We start from the raw sequence: 27,142 nt of genomic DNA on the forward strand, positions 1-27,142 counted from the left end.
CTACTTCAATCGCTATCCTTCTCCTGATTAAGACACTCACCCTAACAACTATGACAAAAAACCCTGCCCTAAGACTTGTTATACTAAGACTTAAATTCCCTCCACTAACGGGATTACTGAAGACTTCTAGACCACGAAAAATTTCACAGTCAACACCTACATGCCAAAGACATGTTATAATGAGACTCAGATGTGTCACAATAGAAAAAACAATATTAAACTGACACCATTACAAATAATACTCAAACCTATATAGCCCCAAGGGACAAACCAACTTATTAGACTTACTACACCCACTAAAAAGTATCTAGTAAGAAAAAAGTCCAAGACTAAACTAAAATCCAACAGGTCAAAGACACAAAGACTCAACTAATTAAAATAGCCTCAATAACAGAGTCAACTTATAAAAAACCAAATCTTACTGACATATAAAAAAATCACTAAACCCCTAAAAACCTCTCCTCTAATAACTTAGTTCCTCAATATGATCCTCCAGGCCCTACCCAACCATACTTCATATTGGGTCTATTTACCCCTCCAAAAACAAGTCTATATTGGAGTCCCTGGGCCTCCAGGCTGGAACTCCAATATCTTAAACCCAGGCCCAAACAAAACATCCCTGTTGGGCCCAATAACATACAATGTCCATTTAGCCATAACTTCCCACATACATATCACTTACATTACTAACACACAAAAAAATAAAATATTAAAATTCATACCGGGTAAACTCTACACAAATAACCAAACCTTACCCAATAATGCCACTGCCACCTACTCCCAAAATGACATATTCTTTCTTTGTAGAGACACTGCCTACCTCTGCCTCCCAAAAAACTAGACAGAGACCTACACCCAGGTCTTCCTCACCCCAGATATTTCTATCTTTAAAACCCAACAACTTGGCCGGGCGCGGTGGCTCACGCCTGTAATCCTAGCACTCTGGGAGGCCGAGGCGGGTGGATTGCTCGAGGTCAGGAGTTCAAGACCAGCCTCAGCAAGAGCAAGACCCCATCTCTACTAAAAATAGAAACAAATTAGCTGGTCAACTAAAATATATATATAGAAAAAATTAGCCGGGTATGGTGGCGCATGCCTGTAGTCCCAGCTACTTGGGGAGGCTGAGGCAGTAGGATCACTTAAGCGCAGGAGTTTGAGGTTGCTGTGAGCTAGGCTAACGCCACGGCACTCACTCTAGCCGGGCAACACAGCGAGACTCTGTCTCAAAAAAAAAAAAAAATCCAACAACTAAGGCCGGGTATGGTGGCTCACGCCTGTAATCCTAGCACTCTGGGAGGCCAAGGCAGGTGGATCACTCGAGGTCACGAGTTCGAGACCAGCCTGAGCGAGACCCCGTCTCTACTAAAAATAGAAATAAAAAATTATCTGGACAACTAAAAATATATATAGAAAAAATTAGCCAGGCATAGTGACGCATGCCTGTAGTCCCAGCTACTCGGGAGGCTGAGGCAGGAGGATCACTTAAGCCCAGGAGTTTGAGGTTGCTGTGAGTTAGGCTGATGCCAAGGCACTCACTCTAGCCCGGGCAACAAAGTGAGACTCTGTCTCAAAAAAAAAAAAAAAAAAAAACCCAACAACTAAAAACTACACTAAGCCCCCACCCAAACACCCAAAAAAGGCAGGCCTTACTAACATCAGTCCTCATAACAAAAAAAATTACTACTGAGATAAAAACAAAAATAAAAGACATAAAAACATCCCTAAACATCTACCACAAATTATCCCCAAAACTAAATAAAGACATAAAACAAATAACAGATTCCCTACTGTCCCTCCAAAGTCAACTAAATTCACTAACAACAATAACCTTACAAAACAGACGGGCCTTAGACCTACTCACTACTAAAAAGGGGGGGACCTATATTTTCCTGAAAAAATACTACTACTATATAAACCAGACAAAAATAATAACCACAAAAGTCAAAAAACTAAAAAAAAAAACAACCACAGAAAATTGAAACAAACCTAAAATGTTGACCTAAAACAATAAACTTCATGGCTACTACCTTTGACTGGGCCACTAATAACTATTCTGTCACTATAGGCCCCTACATACTCAACACGGTTATAAAATTTATAAAAACAACTATAACCCGGAGAACAACTCACATAATGACCTTACGAGACTATCACCCACTAGAAAATGATGCCCTATAATAAACATATAAAGACATCAAAAAAAATGATAAGGAAAACCCCCATCTATTACTTAACACAACAGCCACCTGAGACCCCCACCCCTCACGGAAGGCCCGCATTAACATAATACTAACCTAACACCTGACACATCAACATAATACTAACCTATTACCTGGCACATCAACATAACACTAAACCTATTATCTGGTACAACAACTAACCTAACCCATTACGTGGCCGGACATTAGTCACCTGATACCCCTCCCCTTGAATCACCCCAACTTAATAAAAATGAAAAAAATTAGATAGATGGGGCTCAAAATTTAATGACGAGGCTGGGTGCAGTGGCTCATGCCTGTAATCCTAGCATTCTGGGAGGCCGAGGCAGGCGGATCGTTTGAGCTCAGGAGTTCGAGACCAGCCTGAGCAAGAGTGAGACCCCGTTTCTACTAAAAATATAAAGAAATTATATGGACAACTAAAAATATATATAGAAAAAATTAGCCAGGCATGGTGGCGCATGTCTATAGTCCTAGCTACTCAGGAGGCTGAGGCAGGAGGATCACTTGAGCCCAGGAGTTTGAGGTTGCTGTGAGCTAGGCTGGCACCATGGCACTCTAGCCGGGACAACAGAGTGACACTGTCTCAAAAAAAAAAAAAATTTAATGTCGAGACCCCTCTGAGCCCGCCAGCAAATAAACCTTAATTCTCAGACTCTCCATGTGCCGCTCGGTTTATCCTCGAGACCACTCGCTATAACACTTGCTATAACAATTAGAGGCCTCACAACCTGCACGTGAACCCAAAGAGACCATAGACTTCAAACTGCAACACATATGAAAAAACAGATCAGAAACCTAATACATAACAAACTGATCAGAAGTTCATATCCTGCGTTATATTCCACAAACACTATAGAGACCATACACACCTGAAACATACACAGATCACAGATCTGAATCCTGCAATGTACAGCCACAATCAAGTCAGAAACCTCACAGGCTACGAAAACACCAGAAACAGATCATACACTTGATATCTGATAACAGACCCGCAAACGGATCAGAGAGCTCATATGCTAGGACATTTACCAGCAAACAGATCAGAGGCCTCAACCTTGAGACACACCCCCACAAATAGCTCAGAAACCTCACAGACTGGAGATACAAACCTAAACAGATCAGACACCTAACATCCTGGTACATATGTAAACAAACAAATCAGAAACCTCATATCATAGGAAATAATCCCAAACAGATGAGAGACCTAACAACCTGGAACATAATCACAAATATCTCAAAGACCTCACATACTGGAATGTACAACCAAAAATCATCTCAAGGGTGTCACGTCCTAGGACATATACACACAAACAGCTAAGGGACCACAGATTCTGGGACACACACCCTCAAACATTCAGAGAACTCTCAATATGGTTCATACGCCTGTACACAGATCAGAGACTTCCACCACTGGACTCACAAACAGACATGGAGTTCACACCTTTGAATGCGCACCAACAGATAGAGATTGACGCTGTAACAAATCATAATCTTAGTGTTATAAAAGAACAGAAATGTAATAGCTCACCTTTCTGCAGGTCAGAAGCCAAAAATGGGTTTCAAAGGGCTAAAATCAACCTGTCGGCAGAGCTACGTTGTTCCTGGAGGTCCTCAGGGAGAATCCGTTCCCTTGCCTTTTCCGGGTTCTAGAGCTGCTTGTGGTCCCTTCCTCCATCTTCAAAGCCAGCGGCATTTCAGCTTCAAATCTCTCTCTCTCTGATGTCTGCTTCTGGATCATCTCCCCCATTGCAAGATTATTGCTTAATCACATCTGCAAAGGACTTTTTAACATGTAAGGTCACATATTCACACATTCCAGGGATTGGGACATGGACATCTATCTTTCAGGGACCTTCATTCCACCAACCCAAGATATACATCCACTAAGCAGTTAAAAATATCACTTCTTGAGGTATCCACATATAAGCAGCTCAAAGACCCCACATCCTGTGTCATACAATTCCAAAGAGATCAGAGACTTCCCACCCTCACACATACATTCAGAAAAGGAGTGAGGCACACGTTCTATGTCAAATGCCCACAAATAGCGCAGGGACCTCACACACTGGGACATATAATCACAAACAGAAGACACCTCATGTCCTTGACAAACACACATGAAGAGAAACTTAAATACTGTGAAATAAAGACAAAAGCAGAATGGAGAACTCATCTAAGAAATTTCCCTACAGGCTGGGCGTAGTGGCTCATGCATATAATCCTAGCACTCTGGGAGGCCGAGGAGGGAGGATCACTTGAGCTGGAGTTCGAGACCAGCCTGAGCAAGAGCGAGACCCCATCTCTACCATGAGCCTGTAGTCCCAGCTACCTGGGAGGCTGAGGCAGAAGGATCGCTTAGAGCCCAGGAGTTGGAGGTTGTAGTGAGCAACAATGACACCACTGCACTCTACCCAGGGCGACAGAGTGAGACTCTGTCTCAATAACAACAACAAAAAAAAAAAAAATAAAAAAAATAAACAAACAAACAAAAAAAACCGCAACTGAACACCTCTTCTCACAACCCCCACCCTTTCAAAAAAAAAAAAAAGAAAGAAAGAAAGAAATTCCCCCACGAACAGATGAGAGACTGCAATTCCTGCAATACATACAAACAGATGTTTGAGAGACCTCAAGCCCCAAGACACTCACAAAACAGAGATCTCAAGTCCTGCCACCTACATCCACAATCAAATAAGTGACCTCACATTCCAGGAAAAAGTTAGAGACTGACATCTTTGGAATATATCCACAAAGAGTTCAGAGAGTTCATATCTGGGGATATGGACCCACAGAAATATCAGAGACACCAAGCTATGCATAATATATACACAGTGAGCTGCAAACCTCACACTTGGATATATACACCTAAACACATCAGAGGCATCTCATCTTGGTACAAGGTTGAGTATCCCTTATCTGAAATACTTGAGACCAGAATTGTTTTGAATTTGGGTTGTTTTTTTGGGGGATTTTGGAATATTTGCATTCTGGTTGAACATCCCAAATCTGAAATCTGAAAAGCTCCAATGAGCATTTCCTTTCAGTATTTTGCTGGCACTCAAAAAGTTTTGGATTTTGAAGCATTTTAGATTTTGGACTTTCAGATTTGGGATGCTTAACTTATATATGAATTCCAAGATGAATCATAGATCTCATATTTCAGAAATACCCATGAAACATCAGAGACCTAATGACCTAAACAGAACTCACAAATACCTCAGAGACCTCACATACTGGAACATACACCCCAAATCAGCCAAGAGACCTTACATCCTAGGACATGTACACACAAACAGATCATATCCTGAGATGTACACCCACAAAAAACTCAGAGACAACAAATTTAGGGACACACTCTTAAACAAGTCAGAGACCTCCACCCTGGTTCATACACACACACGCAGATAGAGACCTCACATTAGAAACACGCTCACAAACAGATCAGGGGTTCACATCTTGGGATGTTCACCAAATAGAGACATCATGACCTGGGACACCATGTTCATTTCTTATCATTGTTTTAGCAAATCACCACAATCTTAGTGTTATGATAAACACAAATTTATTTATTATATTACATTTGTGTAGGGTAGAAACCTGAAAATGGGTCTTACAGTACTAAAGTCAGGTGTCAACAGAGCTGTCTTCCTTCTGGAGACTCTAGGGAAGAACGTGTTCCCTTGCCTTTTCCAGGTTCTAGAGCTGCCTGCAGCCCTTCATCCCTTACTCCTTCCTTTACCTTCAAAGCAGATAGAGTTTCATCTTCAAATCTCTCTCTGATCTCTGCCTCTGTTGACACATCTCCTCTGACTCTGTTTCCATCATCCTATCTCCTTCTCTCATTCAGGGGTCCCTGGTCCCATCTCTTTCGATGGACATCTTTGGGGGATGTTTTATTCAGCTGACCACAGACAAATGTGCACAAACAATTAGAGATTTCACGTCCTAGGATATATTCCCAAGAACAGTGCCAGGACTTCACAAGCTGGGACACATACCCACAAACACTTGCGTCATCATACTGCTGTCTCTGACTCGGCTTGTGTCATTATATTGTATTCAGTGACAATTACTATCCTGTCCCTCTCATTTAAGGACTCTTGTGATTACATTGGACCCACCTAGAAAATCCAGGAAAATCTCCCCATCTCAAGATGCTTAATTTAATCACATCTGCAAAGAATCTTTTAACATGTAAGGTCATATCACAGTTTCCAAAGATTAGAACATGGGCATCTTGAGGAGCCTTAAGTCAGCACAACAGAGACAGACATGCACAATCAGAGACTTCACATCACAAAACACACACCTCCACAAAGCTCAGAGACCTAAAGTCCTGGCACATACAGCACAAACAGCTCACATCCCTCATCCTGAGTTACACATCTAGAAAGTGATCAGAGACTTCCCATCCTTAGGCATACATCTTAGGAGAGCAGACACACACATGTTCTTGGACATACACCCACAAACAGGTCTGGGATCTAACATATTAGGAGATCCCACAAACAGAACAGACCTTGCATCCTTGACAAGCAAGCAAAAGAGATGTTTTTAAAAATTCACATAATTCCCAGCACTCTGGGAGGCTGAGGCAGGTGGATCGCTCAAGATCAGGGGTTCGAGACCAGCCTGAGCAAGAGTGAGACCCCTTCTCTACTAAAAAAAAAAAAAAATAGAAAGAAATTATCTGGCCAACTAAAATCTATATAGCAAAAATTAGCCGGGCATGGTGGCGCATGCCTGTAGTCCCAGCTACCCGGGAGGCTGAGGCAGTAGGATCACTGAAGCCCAGGAGTTTGAGGTTGCTGTGAGCTAGGCTGACGCCACGGCACTTACTCTAGCCTGGGCAACAAAGCGAGACTCTGTCTCAAAAACAAACAAACAAAAAAAAAAAACCCTCACATATTGTGATATATGTACACAAACAGATCAGAGACATCATCTGAGAAATACAACCAAAATGGATTAGAGACCTCAAATCCTACAACAAGAACCCACAACATGTTAGAGATCTCACATCCTGCAGAATACATTCAGAATAATTAAAGATACTTGACATCTTGGGATATACATCCACAAGAAGATGAGAGAGGTCCTAGGACGTATACCTGCAAACAGATCATAGGCCTTGACCCTGAGATGTACACCCACAAACAGCTTAGATACCTCATACCCTGGATATACACACCTTAACAAATAATAAACCTTGCAACCTGTTATATATACAAGCATACAATGTAGAAATCTCATATTCTTGCAAGTAATGCCAAAAGTATCACAGATCTAACAACCTGGGACATACATCCATAAACAGCTCAGAAAACTCATGCCTGGCATGTACATCCACAAATAGCTCTGAGACATCACATCCTAGAACATGTATTCAGAAATAGATCATAGAACTCACATCCTGAGAAAACACCCTCAAACATGTCAGTGTCCTCTCAACCTGGTTCATTTATCAGAAAACAGATCAGAATCTTCACATCATTAGGCATATACCCACAGAAAAGCTCAGGGAGCTCCCATGTTGAGATACACCTCGACAAAGAGATTAGAGACCTTGCAACCTAGAATGTAGCCACAAAGAGACCACAGACCTCAAACCCTGCAACATACACCCACAAAGAGATCAGAGACCTCACACTCTGAGACATACGCCAACGAACAGATCAGGGAGCTCACATTATGGGATATACCCCAAAACACATCAGAGACCATCTACAATCAGAGATCTCAAATGCAGCAACATATATGCACAAGCACACGAGAAACCAGACACATAAAGGAGCCATAAATAGATCACAGACCTAATATCTTGTGAGATACACCCACAAAGAGATAATAGAGCTCATATCCCGGGACATGTACCTACAAAGAGATCAGAGGATTTAGACCAAGGGGCATACGCTCACAATGAACTCTTTGAAACCCCACACCCTGGACATTCACAACTAAACAGTTTAGGTTATATACACTCAGTACATATACATAAACATGTGAGAACCCTCAAAGCTTGGTATGTATATCCATGAAGAACTCAGATCTTGCAGAATATACCACAAACAGATCAGAGACCTCACATACTTGGAAATAAACTCAGAAATGAAGCAGAGCCTTCTCAAATTACGACATACCACGCAAAAGAGATGAGAGAGCACATATCCGTTGGAATAGACCTGCCAAAAAATAGGGGCCTCACATCATGGAACATACACCCTCACACAGGTGTGAGACCTCACATTTGGAAACGCAGCGAGGAATAGATCAGAGACACCATATCATGGGACATATACCTGCAAACAGATAGATAATGTCAAACTCTAGGAATTAAATCCACAAACTGATCAGAGACCTCAAATGCAGGGACATAACACCACAGATAGATCAGAGACCTTACATTTTTCACATGCACTGATGAAAAAGACCTCACATAACAGGACACACAATGACAGCCACAGATCTCATATCCTGGATGAGAAAAAGATCATAAACCTTCTATCCTGGTAAATAAACCCCCAGACAGATCAGGGACCTTACACTGGGAGACACACATCCACAAAGACCCCATAGACCTCACACATGGAGATACACACCCACAAACAAATAAAGAGACCTCATACCCAGGTTCATACAATCACAAGCCTATCAGAGGACTTCCATTCTTGGCATATACCCATCAAAGATACCCCACATACTGGTAATTACAGTGACAAGCACATCACAGACCTCAAATCCTGGGACGTATAGGCACAAACATATCAGTGACCTCACACTGTGGAACATACATCCACAAACATGTCAGAGATCTCCCATTCTGGTAAATACATCCACAAACAGATCAGAGACCCCAACGTTGAATCCTGAGACATACTTTGGAGTTTGGAGTTGCACTGAGAGGTGGGAGTGCTGCCTCCACCTGTTATGAGCAGTGCCCGTAGGCAAAGTCAGCCCCTCAGAGCTTTGGTTTCTTCTTGTTTGTGAGGATTAAATGTGAGGAATAAACTGTGTTGGGCGTTAGCATAGAAGCTTTGGCTAATTTTATTTCTGCTGTAATGTGTATGAAGACATGTTTCAAATGATCATTCTTAGTAGCTTTTGGGAAAAAAGGCAAGAACCTATTAACCTCTAACTGAGTTAAGAAAACAAGCTCTGGAGCAAGAGAGTCTTGGGTCATTTATTAGGTGAGTGATCTTGACCTCTCTGAGCCTCAATTTCCTTATCTATAAAATGAGAGTAATAACAGTACCTACTTCAGAAAATTTTTAGAATTAAATCACCTAATAATATATTGACATCGTTTTGAGTGGCACTGGCATAGAAGAGGCACTCAAGTAACATTCATCGGGTGTCAGGCGAGGGGGAAAGAGGGGATGGGTAAATTCACACCTAAGGCAGGTGCGTGCTATCTGGGGAAGGGGCACGCTTGTAGTTCTGTCTCGGGCAGTACAAAGGCTATTTATGAACCAAAGCATTTGTACCCCTGTAATACTCTGAAATTAAAATAAATAAATAAACAAATAAAATAGTAAAAAAAAAAGGTGGCAAATTAAAAAAAAAGAAAGAATCCTGAGACATATAGCCATGAACAGATCAGAGATCTTATGTCCTGGGACACACTTACAGATACCTAAAATTCTAGGACATACAGCCACAAACATAACACAGTCACCACATCTGGGGATTATAACCATAAAGAGATGAAAGACCTCAACTCTCAGTATATTCATGGACAGATTAGAGATCTTACACACAGAGACATATGTAGACAAACAGATCAGAGACTTCTTACTTGGGGACATATACCCAGAAATAGATCAGAGACCTCATACTCTGGGAAATACACCCACAAATTCACTTTGACATACACCAATGAAGATAGACTCATATTAGTATACAGGAACAAATGGACCAGAGACTTCACATCCTGGGAAATATACCACCAAAGAGATCAGACACATCACACGTCTGGATATATACCAACAAGGAGCCCACAGGCTTCACACCATGGGACAAACACACCCAAAGAGATCAGAGACCGACATCCTAGTTCATATAGCCACAAATGGACTTGAGAACTCACTCTGAGAAATTCACCCCCATACAGATCAGAGACCTCATACCCTGGGACATACAACCACAAAAACATCAGAGACCTCATATCCTGGGACATATAACCACAAAAATATTAGAGACCTCATCATACCCTTGACATATACCCATGAAGAGACACCTCACATACTGGAACATATATAGGGATAGACAGATTTGAGACCTCACATTCTGGGACATATATTCACAAATAGATCATAGATTGTATATTCTGGGACATACACCCACTAAGAGCTCAGGGAACTCACATCCTGGGAAATATACCCACAAACATTTTAGAGACCTCACATCCAGAGACATACACCCACAGCAATAACAGAGATCTCACACCTTGGGACATATGCCCTCAGAAAGAATAGTCCTTGTATTCTGCAATACACACACAACCAACAGATCAGAGTACTCACATCCCTAGAAAATACAATGAAAAACACTCAGAAATATAACATTCAGGGAAATATACCCTCAAAGAATTCAGAGACCTCCCACCATTGGTACTATACCCATGAAGAGATCAGAGATCTAATATCCAGGGATGTAAAACTAAAAACAGATCAGAGACCTTATACCCTGGGACATATTCTTGCAAGCAGATCAGAAACCTTACAACATTGGACATGTGCCCACAAAGAGAGCAGAAACCTCACATACATACCCAAATAGATCATAGAACTCACATCTTGGAATATATACCCACAAAGAAATAAGAAAGCTCTTATTCTGGGAACTATAGACCCAAATAGATCAGAGACTTCATAACCTTAGACACACACACTCAAAGAACTCACATATCTTACACCCTGGTACATATATACCCATGAACAGAGACCTCATACACTGTGACATACAGCTATAAACATGTCAGGCACAACCACAAACAGCTCAGGGACCTTACATCCTGGGACATATAAATAGTTCAGAGAACTGATTCCCTCTGCCCTCAAACTCAGAAATATCAATATCTGGACACAGACTCTCAAACACATTAGAGACTTCATATCCAGGGACTCAGTGGCCCAAACAGCTCTGACACCTAGTGTCTTGGATGCAGACTCCAGTCACCTTGGTGATGTCTCCTCCTGGGATCTAAAAATCCATACACCTCAAAGAATGAACAAAACCAGTATACAGTCCTCCAAAGAATTCATGGATGTGAAACTTAAGACATGGACTCCCAAACACCCCAGTGACCTCACACCCAGAATACAGACTGTCAGAGAGCTCAGAGAATTCAAATCCTGGAGCCAAGTAGAAAGTATCTTAGAGACATCATACCCTGGGATTAATGATCCCAAACAGTTACAATCACATTCTGGACATGCACAGAAAAACAGCCCAGAATCCCCACACTATGGGACATGGATCTCCAAGTAGTTCAGAAATCTAAAAACCTGGAGAGAGAAACAAAACAGATCAGAGACCTAAAAATACGAAACACAGAATGCTCCCAAAAATCCAGACATCACAGCATGGATATAGGCCATGAAAAAGCTCAGAAGTCTTGAACCCTGGACAGATCCTCAAATTGCTCAGAAATACCACTTATGAGTTATCTATTGCTGTGTAACAAATTACCCCCAAATTTACTGGCTTAACACAATAGTAAACATTAATTATCTCACACAGTTTCTGTGAGCCAGGAATTCAGGAACAACTTAGTTGGGTGGCTCTGGCTTTGGGTTTCTCAGGCTACCATCATCTGAAGGCTTGACAGGGGCCAGATGCTCCACTTCCAAGCTGGATCACTCCCACAACTGGCACGGTAGTGCTGGCTTTTGGCTGGGGTGCCGCAATTCTGCAGTATGTGCATCTCTCCACGAGGCTGCTTGAGTGTCCCCACGACATGGTGACTGGCTTCCACTAGAGTAAGAGATCCAAGAAAAAGCACAGCAGAAGCCACAGTGCCTTTTAAATTTCCCTCTAAATAAGCACTGCTTTGCTGTACCCCACAAATTTGGTAAGGTTTATTTTCATTTTCATTTAGTCCAAATTGTTTTATTTCTCTTGTGACTTCAAGCTACTGAGGCCCTATACCCTCCCCCAAAGCCTTTCTCTGGAGCTCATACCCTACCTCTCACATATATACCCACAAAAAAATAAGAAAGCTCTTATTCTGGGAACTATATATTAGTTCTCACATTAATGTATAAACCTGTCGCTCTTATAACCAGTTTTATAATTTTCAGAAGGGGAACAATGTTTTTTCTCATTGTGTATCCTTGCCTCATGTTATATATGTTCTCAAGAGAACAGCTGAAGTAAAACTGTGGGTTTCCTAGAGATGGAGACACATTTCTGGGGAGTGTTTACTCTTTCTTGAACCCAACATACATTTATATTAAATGACACGTGCAGATTACTACTACATTCCAACTGAGACAGTCTCAGGCCCATACTGGCCCCTGGTCAGCAATGGCAATTACCTGGGTCGCTCACTTCCCTTCCCCCAGTCCTGAATTCTGCTTTCAGAAAGGGTGTGTGACTAGGGGGAAGGGCTGAAATCAGGGCATAGGTGAGTGGACTGTACACTGTCCTGATTCTGACCAGTCTTGTAAAAACCTCAGCAGGTCAAGTTAAGGTTTAGAGGGATGATCCAAAAAGCTAAATTCTCCTACCATTCAACCAACACTTGTGCATTTCAGGCTTTGAAAGAGGGTCTACCAGCCTCCAAAACTCACTTGTGCTGGGTTATTGTAGGCCTGCAGGGAGATGGACTCCAACATCCATCTGAGCAACGTCCATCCTGAGAGACAGGAGTCCCCACTCTGTGGCTGGTATTGGGAGACACAGAACAAACATCTCCCTACAACACAATCTGCAAAAACAGTGTCAACGGAGACTGTGACCTCCAGAACAGAGGGCGAGACAGAGGTTGTGAAGGAAGCAGGTCACTTGTACTTCATAGTCTACACAAAGAAGCCGGGAATGCTGTGAACCCCAATCCTAAAATGAAGGTGTTCACAACCAGCCATGTGACTCCCACTTCTCACTGCCTTTCTGAACTGACGTATGTCCCAGGTGGGGTGAGGCATGGCAAGGGAATGTCACATGTACCTCATGTCTGGATTTTGGTTCATGATGTCACTCCTTCCTGATACAGAAACCCCAAAGAGTGCAAAGCTTTCAAACCTTGGAACAGAAACCCTAAGACAGCCCGGAGACCTCACACTCTTGAGACCCAGACCCAGACACCTTTCGGAGAACACAACCCTCAGGCAAAAACCCCCAAATTGCTTAAACACATCATATTCTAGACCAGTGGTTCTGAACCAGGGGCAATTTTGCCCCCCCCTAAGGAACATCTGGCAATATTTGGGGACATTTTGGCTGTCACAACAGTGTGTGAGGAAGTGCTACCGGCATCCAGTGGGTTGAAGCCATGGATGCTGTTTGCCAGTGCCCTTTAGCCACAGACTCTCTACCAGGAACATACCTGTGGTTGAACAATTTGGGATTATTACTCATTGCAGTGAAGAACGCACTCCATGGGGAACCCTGGGACATCTCAGTAAGGGAGTGTTAGGAAGAAACAAGGATAGCATCTGGGCTTTGGTTGAGTGGTTTGGGAGAGGATCTAAGGAAGTGGGGGCTCATTCTAGATTGGGTATCTCCATAAATCTCATCTATGGGGAGGGCAGGCTAGAGTGAGGCTGAAGCTATAACTGATAAAGAAGTAGCAGGCACTCATTTTAACCAAGAGGAGGGGGATGTTTGGTATCTTATGGTTAATACAGTGACCTTATTTTTGGCTGTGTTTAGGTAACATTATAAAGTAGCTTTGCGATCCTTTTGTAGTTCATGAGCATGGCAATTGGGTTTTCACATTCACATGTGAGATGTGCCTCCCTCAAACCTGGATACGACACTGGCACATTACCTGCCTGCCATGAAAAATTTTTTTTTAATTTAAAAATAGGCCAGGCACGGTGGCTCATGCTTGTAATCCTAGCACTCTGGGAGGCCGAGGCGGGTGGATCGCTCGAGGTCAGGAGTTCGAGACCAGCCTGAGCAAGAGCGAGACCCCATCTCTACTAAAAATAGAAAGAAATTATCTGGCCAACTAAAAATATATATAGAAAAAATTAGCCGGGCATGGTGGCGCATGCCTGTAGTCCCAGCTACCCGGGAGGCTGAGGCAGTAGGATTGCTTAAGCCCAGGAGTTTGAGGTTGCTGTGAGCTAGGCTGATGCCACGGCACTCACTCTAGCCTGGGAAACAGCGAGACTCTGTCTCAAAAAAAAAAATAAAAAAATAAATTTAAAAATAAAGTGGCTTTGCTTTGTCTCATTTTATCACGGCCTCAGACTAACTTTATCTGTGGCTGGTATTCTGTGAGATTATATCTGATAGGAGAATAACACGGCCTAGCTGTCTATGAGTGCCAGGCCCACTTCTGGATGTCAGGGGCTGCTCTCTTCTTCCTCCTTCCTTTTTCTCTCTTGCTAAACATCTGTTACGGGTGGAATTGCGACCTCTCCCCAAATTCATATGTTGAAGTCTTAACCTCCAGTACCTCAGAATGTGACCTTACTTGGAAATAGGGTTGTTGCAGATGTAACTAGTTAAGTTAGAATGAGGTCATGCTGAAGTAGGGTGGCCCCTAATCCAATTATGGCTGGTGTCTTTATGAAAAGGGGACATTTGGATGGACGGACACACACACACACACATACACACACACACGCACACACACACACGCACACAGGAAAATGCCATGTAAAGATGAAGGCAGAAGGCCAGGCAAGGTGTCTCACACCTGTAATCCTAGCACTCTGGGAGGCTGAGGTGGGAGGATTGCTAGAGGTCAGGGGTTCGGACCAGCCTGAGCAAAAGCAAGACCCCATCTCTACTAAAAAGTAGAAAAAGTTAGCCAGGCAACTAAAAATAGAAAAAATTAGCTGGGCGTGGGCGTGGGTGTGGTGGTGCGTGCCTGTAGTCCCAGCTACTCGGGAGGCTGAGGCAGGAGGATGGCTTGAGCCCAGGAGTTTGAGGTTGCTGTGAGCTAGGCTGATGCCACGGCAGGCACTCTAGCCCTGGGAACAATGTGAGACTCTGTCTCAAAAAAAAAAAAAGAAAAGAAAAGAAAAGAAAGATGAAGGCAGAGATCTGAGTAATGCAGCAAAAGCCAAAGGACACCAAAGATGGCCAGTAAACCACCAGAAGCTAGGAAAGAGGCATGGAACAGATTCTCCTTCTCAGCCTGCTGAAGGAACCAACACTGCCAACACCTCTCAGACTTCCAGAGTCCAGAACTGTGAGACAATACATTTCTGTTGTTTACCCAGATTGTGGTACTTTGTTATGACAGCAGCCCTAGTAAACTAATACCATATCCTACAATGCACAGAACAGCCCTCCATGACAAAGAATTTTCTGGTCCAAAATGTCAATGGTCCCAAGGTTCAATAACCCTGCTCTAGATACAGAACCTTAAAGTATTTACTGACCTCATAATTTCTGATAGAGGCCAATAAACACTAGCTGAGAGTGCACCCAGCTTTGAATACAGTCCTCCCAAAGTGCTCAAGATACCTCACATCCTCAACACAGAAGCCCATATAAGCCGGAGAAGACAATCACCGAATAGACCTCTAATATAGGTCAAAGACATCACACTCTGGGACAAAGATCACAAAGAAAATGAAAGACCTAGTTAGCATCTAAAATCATACAACAAACAGAGAGGTCACATCATGGGACACAAAACCCAAGTGAGCTCTGAGTCCAAAGAGCTAAGATATTTCGCACCCTGGACAAAGATACCAAGCAGTTGAACAACAGCTCATGAACAACAGCATCGTTCATTTCCTGGTTTTAAAAACTGTACTCTGGAACGTCAGACAGAACAAGGGAACACAACGGAGGCAGGCCAGAGCCGCTGCCGTCGCCATGACCCACGGTAACCAGCGTGAGCTAGCCCGCCAAAAGAATATGAAAAAGCAGAGCGACTCGGTTAAGGGAAAATGCCGAGATGATGGGCTTTCTGCTGCCTCACGCAAGCAGAGGGACTCAGAGATCATGCAGCAGAAGCAGAAAAAGGCAAACGAGAAGAAGGAGGAACCCAAGTGGCTTTGTGGCTTCGTGTCCAACCCTCTTGCCTGTGTGCCTGGAGCCAGTCCCACCACGCTCGCGTTTCCTCTTGTAGTGCTCACAGGTCCCAGCACCGATGGCATTCCCTTTGTCCTGAGTCTGCAGCGGGTCCCTTTTGTGCTTCCTTCCCCTCAGGTAGCCTCTCTCCCCCTGGGCCACTCCTGGGGGCGAGGGGGTTACCCCTTCCCAGTGTTTTTTATTCCTATGAGGCTCACCTCAAAGTATTAAAAGTAGCTTTGTAAAAAAAAAGGGCACAGTGGCTCACACCTATAATCCTAGCACTCTGGTAAGCCGAGGTGGGCGGATTGTTTGAGCTCAGGAGTTCGAGACCAGCCTGAGCAAGAGCGAGACCCCATCTCTACTAAAAATAGAAAGAAATTATATGGACAGCTAAAAATATATATAGAAAAAATTAGCCAGGCATGGTGGCGCATGCCTGTAGTCCCAGCTACTCGGGAGGCTGAGGCAGGAGGATCGCTTGAGCCCAGGAGTTGAAGGTTGCTGTGAGCTAGGCTGACAGCCACGGCACTCTAGCCAGGGTGACAGAGTGGGACTCTGCCTAAAAAAAAAAAAAAAAAAAAAAAAACTATACTCTGGTCATGTAATTTGTTAACATCAGGGGAAGCTGGGTGAAGGGTATACAATAACTCTGTACTATTTTTGTAATCATTTTAAAAATTATTTTAAATTTTAAAAAATTTAAAAAGGAAAAATGATCAGAAGACATAAAAGAGAGTTTATAAAACTTAGCATGGAAAACAATGTTAAGCTCCTCCAGCAGTCAGAAAAATGCCAATAAAAGAAAAATGAAATTCAGTTTTAAGAGGGGGAAAAAAAAACTCTACACATTCAAAGACAAAGATCCATGAACAGCTTAGACACTTCACACTCTAGCACAGAAACCCACAAACATCTCAAAGATCTAAACCCCTAAGGCACAGATTTTCAAACAGCAGAGAGACTTTACATTCTGTTCATAGATGTTATACCCATGGCAGTGCACGCCTATAGTCCCAGCTACTCAGGAGGCTGAGGCAGGAGGATTGCTTGAGCCCAGGAGTTTGAGGCTGCTGTGAGCTAGGCTGATGCCACGGCACTCTACCCAAAGGTGACAGAGTGAGACTCTAACAACAACAAAAGTAAATAAAAGAAATGTAATTTTTAAAGAAATATAAATATAACAAAATAAAATCCCATCATTAAAAGTGTACTCTTTAGAATTGTCTTGCCCTCCTCAAAAATTCTCCTTTTAATTGCCACAGGCCCCTCACCATCCCAGAGCATGAAACCATACCTTTCTCTCTTTTTTTTTTTTTTTTTTGTGACAGAGTCTGGCTCTGTCACCCTGGGTAGAGTGCAGTGGCATCATTATAGTTCACTGCAACCTCAAACTCCTAGGCTCAAGCCATCCTCTTGCCTCAGTTTCTCAGACTGCTTAGGATAACAGGCATGAGCCACTGCGTCTGGCTAATTTTTTAATTTTTTTGTAGAGACGGGGTCTTACTATGTTGCCCAGGCTGGTCTCAAACTCCTGATCTCAAGCAATCCTCCCACCTCGGCATCCCAGACTGCTAGGATTACAGGCGTGAGCCACCAAGGCCGGCCCCATGCCTCTCTTTAGTCGTTTATGGTCCACCCCCTCACCCTACTTACACACACACACACACACACACACACACACACACACACACACACACACACGAAGCCTCCAAGTTATCCTCTCTGGGGGGGGTGCGGGGAGGGGGGCTGGCCAGGAGGAGGATTATGAGATTGCCTTGAACCTTATCTGCTGGACACAGACCTACAGGTAGCCTTAAAGACAGCTGCCAGGGATCCTGGAGAGAGTTTTTCTCAGTGCTGTTGTGAACGGTGAGTGAGTCCTGAAATCAATATAATGGGATGCAGTATTATTTTTTAAAAAAGAATAAGTAAAATAGAATGGAAATGATTACCCGACACACTCTGTGCTAGCCCTTGAGTACAAGCCAATAATGCCAGCTTCTTTTAGAGGTGCACAAGTTGAAGTTCCTAAACGGGATTCGAACCTGCGGTCTCCAGGAGCCGAAGCCCTGCCTCGACAACCCTGAACGCCAACCCAGGAGCCACAGCACCTGCGCTGAACGAGCAGCCAATGGGAGCACACAGCCAGAGGACCCGGCTCGTAACCTCCACGTGATTCCGGAAAAAAAACCTCTGTACCCTGGAAGAGCTTGTGTAGGCAAGCTTGCAGTGACCAATCAGAGCTCAGGGAGGGACTTGATCCCGCCCTATTTAACTCATCCTTGAGCCAATCACCTTTCCGCGGCCTTCCACCCCTACCCTATTCCCGCAGTTGATTCGAATCTTAGCGCCAACGCGGGCGGGACCATAAGATCATGGCGGTGGCGGCTACAGATAGGTGGAGGCTTTAGGCTGAAGCGGGGGTCCGCTTGGGGCTGGCGTTGGTCAAGGCAGCGCCATTCTCTCCTCTGTCTAGGGTGAAGGCAGACTGACTCGCGGAATGAGAAGACCTTTCGTGTTTCCACAGACACAATGGTGTTCTCCAAAATACATGACCCCTCCCCTGTGGTACCTTCCGGAGTGGACTGTTCCATCTCCGCATCACGCAAGTCTGTGCCAGAGCTGCACTGTCTTGTCATTAACTCTTCATTCCCACCCATCACGCTCTTGTGTGTGCGACCTACGAAGGACTTTTCATGTCAATGTCGCGTAAATCAATCTTCTGTTCACCCCAAAACAACTGAATAGACTCTTTCATGTCTTCCCGCTCACGTTCCATCTCTGTATCCCCCCCGCGCCGCCCCGCACATCCCGCAATGGGCCGTCCTAGCCCCATAACCTGATGATCTTGAGAGCAAAGAGCCGAGCGTTTAACCCTTTGCTGTCAAGCGCCGGCCCGTAAACAGGCATTCAGTCCCCTGAGGCCACTGATGGAAGTGTGCATTTGTCAAAATAGAAAACTAACACCCCTCCCTACTGGAATGTCAGCACCACTAGGGTAGGGATATGTGAATTTCCAGTTCCCTGGTGTCTCCCCGGTGCCTAAAACTGCCCTGCACGCAGTAGGTGCTCAAAAGGGGATTTGTTGAATACGACTCCTTTGGCCTGGCAATTCCACTTCTAAGTATTTGTTCTAAAGAAATAGTCACACACACGTGCACAGGTTTGCGGGCACGAGAATGGGAGGAACAAACAACTAGGGGGGGAAAGGGCAAATGAATAAAGGTAAACCATAGAGTACCGGTTGGCTGTGAAACAGAGTGAGACCTCATCACTGGGAACATACTCCAGATGGCTCAGGGACTTCACATCATTGGGCACAGCAAAAAAGAGCTCAGAGATATCACACCATGGGACACAGAGTCCAAAACAGTTCAGGGAGCTCACATTGTGAACACAGACCAAAAAAAAAAAAGCCTAGAGACCTCTCACTCTGGCTAAATGAAGACTGGCAGAAAGCTCAGAGAACTCACATAATGGAACATAGATTCCCAGTCATCTCACAGACCTCATCTTCTGGTCACAAACTCCTACTGACATCTCAGAGATCTTTCATACTCTGGGACAGAGGCCAAAACACCTCAGGGACCTTCCACACTGGGACATAAATCCCAAACAGCTCACATACCTCACACCCTGGACACAGACTCCAAAACAGCTCAGAAACCTTGCCACCTGGGATATAGATAAATAATCTGGGCAAAGACCACATGTTCTTGACAGAGACCACGAAACAATTCAGAGGCCTGGACACAAACAGAATGAAGGTGATGCACCTGTACTGGCTAGAAGTACCACCTAAAGGACACGCTGTTAATGGAGGAAAAGCAAGTGGGGAAAAAATGCTCAAAGACCTCATAACGTGAGAACCAGCCCTGCGAAGTGTTGAGAACTTGCACCCAAACAGAGAGCCCAAACTTTTTGACACAAATCATAAACACTTCTACAACACCCTCAAGAACACAGCCATTCAAAAACTCAGAGACCTTACATCCTAGAAGAAAGATTCCAGAACAGCTCAGAGACTTAGCACTCTGCTAACAAAGGTCTCCAAACATCTCAGACACCCGAAAACCTGTGACAGTGTTCACAACAACATGGAGACCACATACAGACCTCAAAACATTTCAGGCACCTCACAAGCTGGCACAAAGACCCATAAATAGATCAAAGACTTCAGACACTAGAAACAAAACCCACATAGCCTATGAGACTCCATACTCAGGAATGCAGACACTCAAAAACGCAGACACCTCACACCTTGGGAAAAAGACACTGATACAGCTCCTTGACCTCAATGCCTGGAAACAGACCCCTAATAGAGGTACCTCACTTTCTGGAACTGAGACCACTAAAAAGATCAGAAAACTCATGCCTGGAAGCAGAACCAGAATTATTCAAAAACTCCACATCATGGAACTCAGAATCCACATGAGCTCAGACAGCTTGCACACTAAGACTGAAAATCCAAAACCACTCACAGAGCTCATTCTCCGGACACAGGTACCCAACACCTCATAGACTCAGAGACACACACCTCTAAACACAGATCTCTAGAACATTTCAGAGATCACACACTTGAGGATACAGATCCACCAGGAAAACAAAGACTCATACCTTGTGACATATTACAAGTAACTCTGGAAACAAACCCCAAATAAGGCAGGGACATCACCATCAAAAAGTAATCCCTACTAGGACAGAGACATCACAATCTGGGTCTGACACCTCTGAAAGGAAAAGAGATTTCACATCCCAAATGGTTCAAGATATCACCTTGTGGAACTCAGAATCCAAAGAGCTTGGACAACTCATACCCTGGAGCACAAAGTCTAAAACATCTCTGGGGACTCACATCCTGGACACAGACCCCAAACAGCTCAGAGACCTCATAAGTCAGGACACAGACCCTGAAACACTTCAGAGGTGTCACACCATGGCATACCACTCATGAAAATACCTCAGAGACCTCAGACTCTGGAAATACACCCTGAAATAAATCAAAGACCTCAGGCCTGTGACTGAGACCCACATAAACGTCAGAGATCTCATATATGGGAACATATGCCAAACAGCTCAAAGATCTCATGTGATGGCACTTAGACCCACAATAGCTGTGACATCTCACACCCTTGACAGAGACTCCTACAAAGTTCAGAAACCTTCAAGCCTGGAACCATATCCCAAAAGAGTTCCAAAACCTCACATGTTGAGGGCAAAGACATCCTAGCAGCCCAGAAAACTTGCACTGAGACAAAAAGAAACACAAACACCTCATCAGTATCATTCCGTGGTACCAGACTCCAAAACCACAAAGGCCTCACACTCTGGGACAGAACATAAAACAATTTTGAGGCCTCCTGCACTGGACACAGCCATCGTAGCTGGGACACTGACCCAGCAACACGGCAGGGAATTTCCACCCTGACACACACTGTCCCAAAGAGCTCAGAGATCTCACACTTTGTACACAGCACAAAACAATACTGAGGCCTTAAAATTTGTACACAGACCTCTCCCCCTGCCCCAACCCAGCCTCACATACGTCATGAGGACAGAGGAACCCCAAAATCCAGAGATCTTATATCCTTCACACAAACCCCTATTACCTCAGAGAACTTCAGACCCTGACACACCCCAAGCAGCTCAGACAACTCTTACCCTGGTATGCACACCCCAACAATTCCCCCTAGGGCACAGGCAGCAAGTACCTCAGTTATTATTATTTTTCTGGAGACAAGGTCTCCTCACTATGTTGCCCAGGCTGGTCTTTTTTTTAATTTTTATTTATTTATTTATTTTTTTTTGAGACAGAGTCTTGCTCTGCCCAGGCTAGAGTGCCGTGGCGTCAGCCTGGCTCACAGCAACCTCAAACTCCTGGGCTTAAGCAATCCTTCTGCCTCAGCCTCCCAAGTAGCTGGGACTACAGGCATGTGCCACCATGCCCGGCTAATTTTTTCTATATATATTTTTAGTTGGCCAGGTAATTTCTTTCTATTTTTAGTAGAGATGGGGTCTCGCTTTTGCTCAGGCTGGTCTCGAACTCCTGACCTCGAGCAATCCTCCCGCCTTGGCCTCCCAGAGTGCTAGGATTACAGGTGTGAGCCACGGTGCCCGGCTCCCAGGCTGGTCTTGAACTGGACTCAAAAGATCCTCCTACTTTAGCCTCCCAAATAGCTGGGATGCCAGCTGTCAGCAATCTTGTGTCCTGAGATTCAGCCAACCAAAACAGCTGAGTAGCATGACATTCTGGGGACAAGACCCCAAACAGCTCAGAGACCTCACGCTCTGGAACTCAAATCTATAAACATACAGCAATCTCACATGCTGTCACCTGGATGACTAAATAGCTCAGAGGCCTTTGGAAACAGAACAGTTGTCAAAGACCTCACATCTGGAAACATATCCCAAACGGCTTAGAATTCCCATCCTACGACACAGAACCCAAAAGAGCTCAGAGACTTCACGCCCTGGACATAGATTTCCAAATCTCAGAAAGCTCATATCCTGTTACCCAGGCCCCAGAACAGCTCAGAGAACTTACATCCTTGAACACAGGCCGTAAAACAATTCAGAGACCTCATGTCATGAACACAGATGCCCATGAGCTCAGAGAATTTATGTGCTGAGGTTTGGATGCTCAAAAACCTAGGAGCTATCACATTATGGGGTACAGACCCCAGAAAGAGTCCTCACAGCCTGGACACAGTCACCAGTTACCCAAAGAGTTCAGACACCTTCACACCTTGGACACATATCACAAACCATTCAGAAACCTCCTAACAGGTTCTTAAATGGCTCAAAAACTTCAGAGAAACCAATTAGCAAAAGAAAACCCCAATTTGAGACACAAACTCAACCAAACTCTGAGACTTGACGCCCGAGGAAAAGACCACTAATAGGTCAGAGGCAGCATGCCAAAAATATGAGAAACCATAAAAAATATAAGACCTCACACCTTGGAACATACCTCAAATGGCGCAAGAATTTCACGGCATGGAACACAGAACCTGAGAAAACTCAGACAATTCATACCCTCAGACAGCTCAGATTCCCAGACAGCTAAGAGACCTCACTCCCTGCACACAGATTCAAAAACAATAATCATCACACCAGGAACAAACATAACACAGAGAAACTCAGAGACTTCACGTGTTAGGACAGACGCAGAACCACCTCGGAGACATTACACTGTGGAACACAGACCCCAGGGGTGTTCTGACTTCTTGCACCCAGGGACATAGTAATTCACAAAACACACCTTGCCTCAGAGACACCTCCCCATCCAAACACCTCAGAAACCTCACACTGGACACAGACCCCCAAACTGAACAGAGACCTCACACTCTGGGACAAAAATGGTTCAAAGACCTCAAACTCTTGGAAAAGAATGCAAAAAATTCCAGAGATCATACCACGGACATGCATCCCAAAAGAGTTCAGACACTACGCACCATGAGGCACAGAGCTGGTGAGTGTTCTGTGGCCTCACAGCCTGGTACACACACTCCCCAAAACGTCAGAGATTCCAGCCCTGGGAAACAGACTCCAGACACTTCAGTGATCTCATTCCCTGGGACAGAAACCACAAGACATCTCAGAGACTTCATATCCTGGTCACAGACTTCCACGGTTCAGAGACATCACACCCCAGAAACTGATTCTCAAAGAGCTCAGAAACCTTACACTGTGGCACATAGACCCACAAATATCCCAAGGACTTCACACCCTGATACACAGACCCCCAAATAGTCCAGAGACCTCAAATCCTATGACACACACTGACAAACAGGCCAGAAAACTCACAGCCTGGACACAGCCCCTAATTATCAGAGACATCAGCCCTGGAATTGAGACCTTTCAAAAAGAATAGAGACATCATGCCTACAAACATACCCGAAATGGTTCAGGGGCCTCACACCTTGCAAGACAGATGCCAAAAGAGTTCTGGGAATTTACATCCTAAGATCCAAACACCAAAACATCTCAGGGACCTCACAATCAAGTACACAAACAACAAACACCTTAGAGATCTCATTCCTTTTACACAGAGACTCCAGTCACCGGAAACAGCTTTAATAAGTCAGAAACATCACACCCTGGGACTGAGACCCCCAAAAAGAGCAGAGACGTCTCACCTGGAAATACACCCCAAACATCCCAAAGACCTCATGTTATGGGACACAGAAAGCCACCCGCCGGACAGACACATAAACACACACGTAGTTCAGGGTTCTCAAACTCTTTGTCACAGGTGCCCAAATATCTAAAAGAAGTTCTAATTCAGATACAACCCCCCCAAAGAACTTAGAGACCACATTTTCTGAGAATGGTCTTCAAATAGCATAAGGATCTCCCACCTAGAACCACAACACCCAACACAGCAGAGACATGGCAATATGAAACATACACCAGCATCTTTCCCAAATCAGCTCAGAGAACTCACTCCAAAGAGCACAAGACCCCAAACTGTAAAGAATTCATACCATGCTCTGCCCCAAATACCAAACTGCCAAATACCTAAATATCTCCAAGTGCCAGACAGGGTGGAATAATCCCACTTGAGTCTATCTGTTCTCTTTATTACAACTAAAAACTCTGGACAAAAATTATAAAAGCAACTGGCCGGCACGGTGGCTCACGCCTGTAATCCTAGCACTCTGGGAGGCCGAAGTGGGAGGATTGCTCGAGGTCAGGAGTTCAAGCCCAGCCTGAGCAAGAGCCAGACCCCGTCTCTACTAAAAATAGAAAGAAATTAACCGGACAACTAAAAATATATAGAAAAAATTAGCTAGGCATGGTGGTGCATGCCCGTAATCCCAGCTACTCGGGAGGCTGAGGCAGTAGGATTGCTTGAGCCCAGGAGTTTGAGGTTGCTGTGAGCTGGGCTGACACCACGGCACTCTAGCTCGGGCAACAGAGCAAGACTCTGTCTCAAAAAAAAAAAAAAAAGAAAATTATAAAAGCAACTACTTCTGGGAACTCTCTATACTATCTCTGCAACTTTTCTGTTGATCTAAAGCTGTTCTGAAATAAACAATTGATTTTTTTTAGAAAAGTAACTACCTGAGGAATCTGAAAATGTAACAAAAGCAAGTGGGTAGGGAAGAGGTATTAAAACTTGAGGACGAAACCTGCATGGGGGTGAATCTCTCTGTTTTGTTTTCGCTTTTCTCTCACAGCTTAGACAAGGATGGGCCATAGCTGTGATGCCACACAACAGCAGTGTGGGAGGCAAAAACTTTGGTAGAAACTTCTGGCCAGAGAAACTTGGAAAAGGGGCTCCTACAATTATGAGAAGTGTGGGGTGGGACCTTTAGGGATTTTATTTATTTTTTTTCTTTCCTGGCCTTGCCCCAGTAGTGGCCCCAGTTCAAAACGGTACGGCAGCAGTGTGGGTAGCTAAATCATGAAATGACATCATTCTGGCCAGAGAACCAGGAAAACAGTCCCATGAAGGCTGGAGAATGGGGAAGGGAATTCCACAGAAGAGAGAGCTGGCGAAAGGGATATCCTAATTCCACATGTGAACTGATACAAGTCTCACACAATCCTGAGCCGTGCACGCATCGGCAGACGCAAAAAAGCATAACATCAGCTTTGAAAATAGAACTGACATGGGAACTACTGTCCACAGAAGGTGAGACAACACTTGTAGTTGGAACCTATACAAGATGATTGCTTGTAAAACAAATAAATCATTATTTTCAGAGGACTTAAGTCTCTCACAGTCTAAACAACATATATTCAAATTGTCCAAGATCTAATCTAAAGTTATCATACATTCAAAGAACCAAGGAAACACAACCAATTTTCAAGAGAAGAGACAACAGATACCAAAACATGAAATGACTCAAATGTTAGAATTTTCAAAGACTTTTTAAAAAGCTATGCCAACCATATTCCATGAAGTAAAGCTAAACAAACATGCTCAAAATGCATGGTAAGACAGACCTTCTCAGCAGAGAAATATATAAAAACCCATAGAGTTTTAAGTACTCTATAGAAAATATAAAAACTATGAAAAAGAAAAAATTAGAAATTGTAGAATGGAAAAATATAACATTTGAAATTAAAAATTTATCTGGATGGGATCAATATAGCAAAATGGATAGACAATGTCAGAGGAAGGGATCAGTGAACTTGAAGATAGATTAATAAAAATTACCTAATTTGAAGAATAAAGAGAAAAATATGAGCAGAACCTCAGGGACTTGTAGGAAAATATCAAAAGGTCTAATATTCATGCCATTAGAGTCTCAGAAGGAGAATGAAATTGGTATGGAAGGCCAGGCGCGGTGGCTCACGCCTGTAATCCTAGCACTCTGGGAGGCCGAGGCTGGCGGATCGTTTGAGCTCAGGAGTTCGAGACCAGCCTGAGCAAGAGCGAGACCCCCTCTCTATTAAAAAATATAAAGAAATTATATGGACAACTAAAAATATATAGAAAAAATTAGCTGGGCATGGTGGCGCATGCCTGTGGTCCCAGCTACTCGGGAGGCTGAGGCAGGAGGATTGCTTGAGCCCAGGAGTTTGAGGTTGCTGTGAGCTGGGCTGATGCCACGGCACTCTAGCCTGGGCAACAGAGTGAGACTCTGTCTTAAAAAAAAAATAAAAAGAAAGAAATTGGTATGGAATAAAAATTGAAGGAAGTAATGGCCCAAAACTCCCCAAACTTGGGTGACACAAATTAACGGACTCAGGAAGAGTAAGTA

The 27,142-nt window shown here is 43.9% G+C and overlaps 1 protein-coding gene and 1 non-coding gene across 2 annotated transcripts; both read left to right on the top strand.

Moving 5' to 3' along the window:
- The first annotated feature begins 14,120 nt into the window (after positions 1–14,120).
- Positions 14,121–14,224, top strand: LOC123629006. The gene has a single exon (XR_006731877.1). It is a non-coding gene; the product is annotated as a small nucleolar RNA U13 (small nucleolar RNA).
- Positions 14,225–16,171: 1,947 nt separating this feature from the next.
- Positions 16,172–16,676, top strand: LOC123628363. The gene has a single exon (XM_045538054.1). It carries the CDS (start codon positions 16,227–16,229, stop codon positions 16,653–16,655), a length of 429 nt encoding a protein of 142 aa, XP_045394010.1. The 5' UTR covers positions 16,172–16,226; the 3' UTR covers positions 16,656–16,676.
- The last annotated feature ends 10,466 nt before the right edge of the window (positions 16,677–27,142 follow it).

The sequence above is a fragment of the Lemur catta genome, chromosome X (assembly GCF_020740605.2).
Source record: "Lemur catta isolate mLemCat1 chromosome X, mLemCat1.pri, whole genome shotgun sequence".
In the NCBI taxonomy this organism is placed as follows: Eukaryota; Metazoa; Chordata; class Mammalia; order Primates; family Lemuridae; genus Lemur; species Lemur catta.

Bases quoted from the DNA above. Each gene is read 5' to 3' on its own strand.
- LOC123628363 (XM_045538054.1), top strand. From the start codon at position 16,227: ATGACCCACGGTAACCAGCGTGAGCTAGCCCGCCAAAAGAATATGAAA.